The following is a 10,000-nucleotide window of genomic DNA, read 5'->3' on the forward strand; positions in this document are numbered from 1 at the left end:
ACTGATTCCACACACGAACCAATCCTGTAAGGGATGATACTACACACTCCATGATCCTACACGCGTAAGTACTAATCCTCACAGTGACCAATCCCCCTATATACAATATAATAGTAATAGTATATACAATGTGATCTTTGCTCGCACGTATTAGATATACTTGATCGTCTTTTAAGATAAATAAAATATTTTAATGATCCTATATTATATTTAAAGAAATAATGAAAACAAAAAAGTAGAACCAATCGTTTTATTTGTTCTCTAATTTATTAAACAAACATTGTACTCTCACTTTCTATCGTGAAATTCAACCTTTACCTGTTGCACTGAGATGTTCTTATCAAAATATCTTGACGCGTCATCTCTGTCATCCCTGATTAGAAATCTTGAGAAATGTCCACTCCGATCCGACTACATTGACATTCACTCGCCCTGTGACTATTTGCATGCGGGAATCTCTAATAATAACGATAATGAGGCTAAATTCAAACGACCTAACAAAAAATGTCCATTAAATGAAACATAAAAATCTCTTTTGCATACACATATAGCCAATAGTTCTCCAACAAACAATTTCGACTAATGAAAACCGTCCTAGGACTCTAATCGGGCTCGTTCCAATTTATTAATTATCGAATAATCGATTTTAACATTAGCTGGCGTACCGCATAATCGATGTTCGATTATACGGCACATAAATTCGTACGAATTAATTCAATGACCGTTGATAAAGCATAATTATCAGAAAGGGAGGTCCATCGTGCGTTAGACCGAATAAAAGCATACAACCACTTTCTCTCTCTCTCTCTCTCTCTCTCTCTCTCTCTCTCTCTCTATCTATCTATCTATCTATCTATCTATTTCTATCTCTCTTCTTTCATTATTAATCCAATTTGTTATTAAGAACTTATTTCATGAATAGATATTAAAAGAGTTATTTTTTAATTTTTGAACGATCATATTAATCTTCTTATTTCTTACATCTCATAATTTTATATTTCATTATAATGTCTCATAATATTACGTTTTTATTTTAAATATCTCATTTTTAAATAACATGCGTTTATAATATTATAATGTGTTGAATTTTACTAATTCTACTTATGTATGAATATATTAAACATTATATCCTTTTAGATCTTTTTTCGCGTAACGAGTAAGCTCACGCAAATTCACGTATGTAAGTACTGAACTACACGTATACACCGTTGTTCTTTCTTTCACGACAAGACAATGGCGATTCCGAGGTCTGTTTCCTTTTTTTTTCTTATCTGTTAAACAAGTGCTCGCGGAGAAAAGATAAAGAGAAAGAGAAAGAGAAAGAAAGGTGGGTTTACCTATACACCGACGCACGACGGAGAAAACAATTTCATTTCATTCGTGCGGTTTCCACGCTCTCCGTCTTCGATTCGCCATCTCTCTCGGTCTTTCAACAGTATAAATGGCCTTGCTGTCCACAGGAGTCCGATAATGTGGCGACCGAGAGGGTCGTAGAAGGGCTTTGGCCAGTTTGTCAGCCACCGATGTACCTAAGAGGGTCTCCCTCTCCTCCCACGTCGATTTGTCTTGTACCGCAATGGATAAACTTCACGCAATCTGCCAGCAACATTTCTCAAAAAGAAAATTCGTACGACGTCTTGTACGTACACACGTTTATATAAGTATGCCCCTTTAAACATTTGCAAATCGAATTCTCCATTTCTCAAGATCGATCGAGCTACCAGAGAGAAAAGAGAGGGTTGGTTATCGTCCTTCGCCTACCACCGAAACTCCTTTCAACGTAGAAGTGGATCGTTTGTCAGAGTCAACGTTACCTTCGATTTCGATTAATTCGTCGTTTGGCCAATCGCACGTTGCTCGAGCCTACGAACTTCTTCATAGTCTGCCAGCAGAAAATATGTGAAGTTCGTGAAAAATTTCAAAGGAAAGGAAAAGTATTAAAGTATAAAGTAAATTTCTATTATCAATCTTTGAAACATATAAAAAGCTTGAATCGTCGACTGATTTCCATTGAAACTTATATCTTCGATATATAAGATAGGACGAATTTTTTTTATATAACCGCTATTATTTTCCTGGCGAACTATTGTCTGTTGCGTAAAATGGATCAAAAAGCAACGTTGGAATCTGCTACACGGCAAACTTTCTCCCGTTTCGGAAGATATTCGCTCACGTTAACGGAAAAACAAAGGATAATGTAATGGAAAAAGATAATAACGAGCCAAGTTCGAGCGCGAAGAGAGTTTATGGGGAGCTCCCGAAGAAATCAAATTCATTTGCCGGAGAAACGGTTGGTTGGCCGTTTGCCCTAACATACAGGCACTCTCACCCCAACTCCGTTTGCCTTTTAGTCACCCGGGGAATGTCTACTAAAAGCTCTCAAACTTTCCGCGAACACAGCGTCGGGGAGGTCATCTCCGATCTTCCCTTGTTAGCGTTTTATAAGTCGTGTTACTCGTGCGCGTTCGGTAAAAGGCGCATTATATCTTCCGGACATCTCGTATCTACCTAATTCTCCACGAATATTCAAGATAAATGCATTTTAGGAAAGCACGGAAATAATCTTATTACAATTCTCTTTGGCTTTTAACTCATACTCGAGCAGTATATCTCTATCGATATTGATTTACACTGATCTTATCGATAGAAATTTTTTTTAAAGAACAAGATCGTTGACTTGAATGTTCCAAAAAAGTAATTTTTTCAAATCTACATACAATAGAGACACGTGTACTATTAATAATATATCAAACGTAAAAATATGATCTTGTAGAGAAAAGACAAAAAAAGAAAAAAAGAAAAAATATCCATATATTTTTCCCTTTTAATTAAATCACCAGAGAGATAGAAATTTGTCCAAATTTCAAGTGATGTACAAGCGATGTACGATGTACAGAAATGTAACAGTTTGTAAAAGTATACGTTCGAATCGGGCTCGTGATCTCAAAGTCGGTAGGTAGATCGAATCGACGGTAAAGCCGACGAGCCGCGATAAATCCATGAGTGGGAAAGGAAGGGGAGGCGGGTAGAGAAAGCTTGGATCGGTATTCAAAACGTTTACGATAAATTTTGATAACCGGTGGGCGCGTGACGAACGCGTCTCTGAGATTTCCATCGGGCTTCGATGTACGCTGGAAAAAAGTAAAAGTGTATTGGCTACGATCCGCCCCCTAAACTCGAGACCGCGTAGAGTCTCGTCCCTTTTTCCTCCTCCTCCACATCTACCATTGTAGATATTACCACTACTACTATTCTACGTCAGCTTTACCTCTTTCAGCATCAGGAGTGCTAGCAACATCAGTTTGAAACTCAAACTATACGTCGAATTCTTGCCACGTTCTAGAGGACGATTTCATTCTCCTTGAAACTACCAATAATTTCCTTCTCCTTCTTCTTATTCCTCTTCCTACAGCGTGCGAAACACAAAATCCCAGGTTTTACTTTGAATACCGCATTGATTAACTTATCTAATCTAATTTAAATGCGAACGAGAGAGATAAAGAGATAGATAAAGAAAGAGAGAGAAAGAGAGATAGAGAGAGAGAGAGAGAGAGAGAGAGAGAGAGAGAAAGAGAAAAGAGGGTGCAAGACTGGTCTCACATTCGAGAGACACTTCTACCCTGAAACATAGCATTTCGTATCATGGTGTTACCGAGGGGTGGATGAAAAACGTAAGGGACCGATGGTTGGTGGGGTTGAGAGAAACAGAGTGTAAGAGAGACGGACAGTGGAAAGATCGGAAGAGTGCCGGTGGTGGAAACAACGAGTTTCAAGAGAAAAAGAGAAAGAAGAGGGTGGTTGTAGTGGTGGAAAAGGAAAAGTGGAAAGGAAGAAAAAGAGATAGAGGGAAAAGAAGAAGGGGATACTAGAAGGATAAAAGGAGAGTTTGGGAGAGAATGTATGTAAAAGAGAGAGCGAGAGAAAGAGAATGATAGAGAGAGAGAGAGAGACAGAAAGAGAAAGAGAGAGAAAGAGTGAGAAAGTAGGAAGGAAGGAGGGTGGAACAAGATGAAGCGATCTAGTATGGGCGGGTAGTAGAGACAGTAATACGAAGAGGGTGTACCGGCTTGAGTAAGGCGAGCTAGGGCATACAAACCGCTGTGTAACGCACCAAATTGAGTGCTGAATCCGGGATTAAATCGGCGAGAGCGAAACAAGGGTATCGAGAGGGGTAAACTGTATCCGTGAAAGCAGCGAAGATGGGGGAAAATCCGCATAGACTGTGTTTCCTTCCAAGTCCGTCCTAGCTGTTGCCCACCTACGAGATACTCCAAGATGTTACCTAGCATCGACGTGTCTTTCATTGAGAATCGAACGATCTTCGATCTTCCATCGAGATCTCGCTGATTTTCATGAACTTACAAACGAAATTCTAACTGTTCTACAATCTTCAAAAATCAAATGTTTATACTTAAATACACGCGCGTGCTCATATTATAATATAAAGGTGTACGTACACATACACAAACGAAGAAACGAACACAATATCTTCCTACAAGTAATTCCAACTTTTCGTTATATACATATGGTTTCTAGCTACCAACGAAATGAGACTCCATTACAAACTTTATATCCTGTTTTCTGTTGGATCGCATTCATAAAACCATTATGACATCAGAAAGTAACTTTTTCTTGCTCTATTTTTGAGTAAAAAATGTGTGGATTTCTACAACTTGTAATATTTATAGCTATAGACTAAATCTCTTGATAAAATTATATGTATATATATATATATATATATATATATATATATATATATATATATATATATGTATATATACATATTAATAGTACGGTCGATATATACGTTATAACAGTTGCATAATATATTAATGATAAACATCAAGGGAGTCACTTGATATTTTCGTCGATTGCCTATAATAAAATTATTTAACGGTAATTCTCTTCGTCATGGCGTGCACCCCTTGCTTCTCGAATGAATTAATCGCACACGATTAAGCCACCGTCGGCCGAGGCGAATTCCAGCGGGAGCATTTCGAGTGCATCGGAGTGTATGATTCCGAGGTGATTTCTCACTAACGAAGCAGAGAAAAAAGAGAGAGAGGGGGGAGGGGGAGGGAAAGAAAATACATCGTATCGGCTCCATTAAATGAGCATATGAAGATGACCTTGTGATTATAAGGAGAAGAACGGTAGGATATTATATCGAAGGAACAACAATGAAATATATTGTACGTTCAAATGAAATTATCACCATTATCTTGTAACTATATTTAACACCGTATGAGATATCGTTGCTTATTCCCATATTTCAAAACGTTTCGCTGGTATAGCTATCTACTTTTTGAATTTGCAGTGGAAAATAATTTACCAAGAATAAAAGTGAAAGGACAAGGGGTAAGCTGTTGGTTTGATATATAGGAAGAAAATAGAGAAGGAGAAGAGGAATGTCCTAGATAGAAAGACTTTCCTATAGAGAAAAAGATGGAGCTACCATACATAGAACCAACTAGACTGCTTCGAATGATTGTGTAGCATAGCGATTGAGGAAGAAAGGGAGAACGCATAATGGACGGAGATCAAGAACCATAATAGACCGACGGCTATACGTGGCAAGGCACCAACTGACTGACTGACTACTTATTTGTATTATAGTATTATAGAGGTGAGTTTTAGCGAGACATTGAGAGGGGAAAAGAAGAAGCCGAGGCTCTCCCCAAAAAGTATCCTAACATCTACCCTAACTCCAAGTTGAACTTATATGCGTGCCTGCGTGCGCCGAACGAAAGTCACGAACTAAACAGGGACGCCCATGCAGTTGACCTGTACCGCCTAATTTGACGCTTTAACCTATTGTTATGGGGATACGTTTCTATGGAGGCTGTGAAAAAGCACAGCACGAATGCCGTTTGTATCCTTGGTACAAAGGTAGGCAGGACTAGGTAGAGGGGATATGCTCCCTCACAATTACCGCCTGTCACTTCCTCTCTCTTCAGTTTGATACGCTAACCAGATTATTCGACACTTAGCTTTTACCTTGTCCGACGAACTATTGAAAAATTATTGAAACCATTATAGCTTTCTGTTTTAATTTTTTTTAATTTGATAATTTATTCAACAAATATGTATTATGATGTAATATGATCGAAAAATTATTGAAAAATCTTTTTCCATTATCCTTTCTCAACGTTTCCCTCTTTATGAGGAAAATCTCGAGCTTTCGGAAACTTTAATTCATCCAGGATTTTCAGAAAATCTATCGAGCACGGCTTACTTGACAGATAAGGAGGAGAAGGGTCGGTACGAATTGAAATCGACGGGATCGAGGCTATCGCTAATACAGAGAGATTAGACGCATCTGTTAGGCCCTGGCTAGACCGCGCTCGCGCTGCGGTGACGTATTGTACGATCGAGGAATACGCCGTGAAACTTACAAAATGCCAACCGCAATAATGATGTCGGTTTTCTACGCGTATACCGCGGCCATCCATCATCAACTGGTTATTATTTAAGCCGCAACGTGACGTCATAAATATCTCGTTAGGGACAAGTCGTTGCGTTTGGGAACAATGTTGCTAGCGATGACATTGATGCATCGGACTATTCCTTTTTCTTCTACGATCCACAAGGATCGCACGGCTCATACGAAAAAAAAAAAGGAAAAAGAAAAAAATATCATGGAAACTCTAGCCCTCCTACGGATTTGTATGTTAGCGCTTTCAGCTCGATACCCACACTCGCTATATATTTATCGTTACCATCCAATTTTGCGAGACACTCGAGAGACCTTGTAAAAGATAGAGACGTATGCATTTCCGTTACATCCCGATTGAAGAAAAAGTTTTCCAATAATATTTCTTGAAAGTGTGAAAATGTTCAGGTGACGAATGTTAAGTGCAGACAGTTAAGTTAAAAGCGGAATTGGAGTCGAACGTGTATGTAAGTATGTATGTACATATGTATGTATGAACGTATATCAGGAACGAACCAAGTTTCTTACACTATATCCTCTGAATGGACCTATATAACGCTCGAATGCATTCTCTTCTTCCACGATGACTGATAGACCGAGAAAAGACGACGGAGAGTGACTTAAGCCCATTTGTCGGGCGGGCCCTTACGATGCCGAGCCAGCAGCTGTCTCCTGTATGATTTTTCAGGTCTGGCCTACCTTTTCATGGATCCTCCAACAAAAGCGGCTCCCGTATTTGGACAGTATTAGCGTTAAATTTGGTCAATGAAACGATTCAACAGGATAGTAAACCGTGAAGCCGACTTCTATCGTACGACGAAAATCTACTTTCGATTCGAGAATTTTTCCGTATGATGGTGAACGACTTCCGAATTCTTCTGACCTCGTTTTATTCTGGCGAAAAGTTAAGCTCGTCATTCAAGTTGTCGAATAAAAGAAGTCAATCTCTAATCCTTTTTGACTTTCCTTTGTCAATTTGCAAAGAATTTTTGCCAAAATCTTATTGCATCGATATATTTAAAAAAAAGTATAAAAGTAATAATAAAATCGGTAAGATTTACTTGAAAAATGAACGATAACAGAGAGCTAGTACGATAGAGGAATTAATTAATTCTCCCGTCCGTAAATGCGTAAACTTCCTATAATTGTGGGCAGAGTTTGAGGACAGGTGGTAGGAAAGTCTCTTCTCTCATTAGCGTGTAACATGTGCTTAACACGTACTTGGGATACCAAGTGGTCTCTAAATATGACAGACAGCACACGGTCCTAAGTATTCAAACCTAACTACAGCAGAGAATATATTTATTATTGTTCATGTATTCGAAATGATCTATAAAAAATTTCATTTTGCTAGAACTAAGCGGAAATATTAAAAATGATTGCCAATATTGATCACATCGAGTTAAAATTATCGCTCTTCTATCTACGGTTGATGCGAAGCTTAGGATTATTAGAAAGAGGGGATCTGAAAAACGAGCGTAACGCTCGTTTCGATTTCTACCCGACAGAATGGAGAGATGAACGTACAATGATATGGATTATCCACGAGCGACTGATCGGCTGCATGTCTAATATAATGTAATCATCGGCGTGTGACGATTCAAGCCGGGACCAACAACAATGCCAAAGACGAAGATGGTTGTTCGAGCGTCCCTACGAAATGACTTCTTCACTAACAGCCAATTCTTTACCTGTCGTCGCGTGACAACTCATCGTCGTTAATAAAAGGCGATGTTCCGTAAAATTAGGTCACACTTAACCACCCTATCTTAACAGAGTGACCCCATGCCCCTCCTCTTTCTTGTTTCGATTCTCGTGAAATCGAGGAAATATGTGAAACGTGAGAAATCGGATGTCTTTATCTCTTTTAATAAAAATTTTTTAACATTTTCATTTTAATTATTCTTTATAAAATCTATGAGAAAATAAAAATCTAAGTACATACGTATTTGCCAACTACAAGTTCACGATAGATTTCTATCGGTGGTTTTCGAGAGAGAAATACATAAACGTATCTCATCCACGATCCTATTCACCCCGAGAAAAGTCCCTTTCTTTGCCGAGCCCTTCTTTCTTGTTTCTGCAAAATCTGCAAAACGATCTTGTTATAAGCGCAATACATCGTCACCCTCTCTGTTCGCGTTCGGGAAAATATCCGTTTGGAAGTTCGAAGAAACATATCAGGCATCGAATGGGACTGGGATCGAGTTCGGAAAAAGTTTTGCGTCTGCGGAGTTACAACGAAAGGACGGCCCTTTGGTAGGTGTTTCAAAACTTTCGATATATCTCGCTCCTCGTATACGTACGACGTGTTCATGAAACGCATAATCGTGACGAGAATAATATCTTTTGAAATTCGAAATCGAAAAGAGGGAATGGAGAAATTTCGCTTTCTTTGATCGTTTCGGATCTTCTTGGGATTTATGAATTTTACGTTAAAATAGATCTTAATGATTCCTTGAAGTTACTTATATATATATATATATATATATATATATATATATATATATATGTATAAAAAAAAAAAAAAAAGGAAAATATCGGTCGAACAGAAAGAGAATTTATCGCGTAGAAAATTAAAAGTATATCACTATATAGGTAAAAGGTATTGAAATGTACAAGCTTCGTTTTAACGTGATCATCGAATAATACATTCGATCGCAGCTGTCCGCTTAACAATTATCGGCATTATTGTCAGCTAATCGGTAGGACGAAGCTTAGTCGTACGGCGAAGCGTGCAATTTGCACGATTTTATGGCTCATTTTGTTCCCTGCAGAATAATTTCACCCTACACCGAAAGGAAGGACGGATGAAAAGGGGGAGAAGGACAGATCGGAACATCGTCGGCTTCTACCTTCACGCTTGCTTCTACTTTTTTTAATATATATATATATATATATATATATATATATATATATATATATTCCTTTTCCCTATCTTTTCTTTTTTCTTTTTCTTTTTTTTTTTTTTTTTTTAACGAAAAGGGAACGAGACGAGCAACGAATTTACTTTCTAATGACAGATTTATGCCTGTATGTCGCAATTTATCCAAATTATTGATCCGACTATTTTTATTAGTTAAAAAGGAAAAAAAAATCGGATGGAATTAATTAGTATTGATGTTATCATATACTTCGTACAAAGAGATTGACAATTCGATGAACGCGATTGCGCGATTTTCAGGAAGCACGAATATGGCGGTCACGTTTCGATCAGGCATATGTACATAATTATCTCGCTCTTTCGTTTACATTGCTATTCATTTTACTACTATTGCATATTACTACTCGATACGCCGTGCGACCACGATAACGTCTGCCTACCCGTAATGATGCGCGATATAACTAGGACTTAATACTCATAGAAGCCGGGAAGCATATGGCGCTCTCTCTACACGACGCTTATCTCCGGCGGTAAATTATTAAAAATAATTCTCCGACCGTTCTCTCTCGTCGTCGAATGAAAAACGATTTTATTGCCACTTGACTAGACACACGGTTCTTTGATATTTAAAACTCGATCTCGTTTTTTGTTTTTTTACTTCTTATTTTTTCCTTTTTTCTTTT

At 38.1% G+C, this 10,000-nt stretch overlaps 1 protein-coding gene across 1 annotated transcript in view; it reads left to right on the top strand.

The window, feature by feature from the left end:
- The window catches only part of LOC124957843, a 5,464-nt gene extending 3,466 nt beyond the window's left edge, over positions 1-1,998 (top strand). Inside the window, exons 2-3 of the mRNA XM_047515246.1 lie at positions 1,461-1,639; positions 1,708-1,998. Coding sequence (XP_047371202.1) covers positions 1,461-1,639; positions 1,708-1,903 — 375 coding nt within the window. The 3' untranslated portion in view covers positions 1,904-1,998. The remainder of the gene's footprint in view (positions 1-1,460; positions 1,640-1,707) is intronic.
- The last annotated feature ends 8,002 nt before the right edge of the window (positions 1,999-10,000 follow it).

This window comes from Vespa velutina, chromosome 2 (assembly GCF_912470025.1).
Source record: "Vespa velutina chromosome 2, iVesVel2.1, whole genome shotgun sequence".
NCBI lineage: Eukaryota > Metazoa > Arthropoda > Insecta > Hymenoptera > Vespidae > Vespa > Vespa velutina.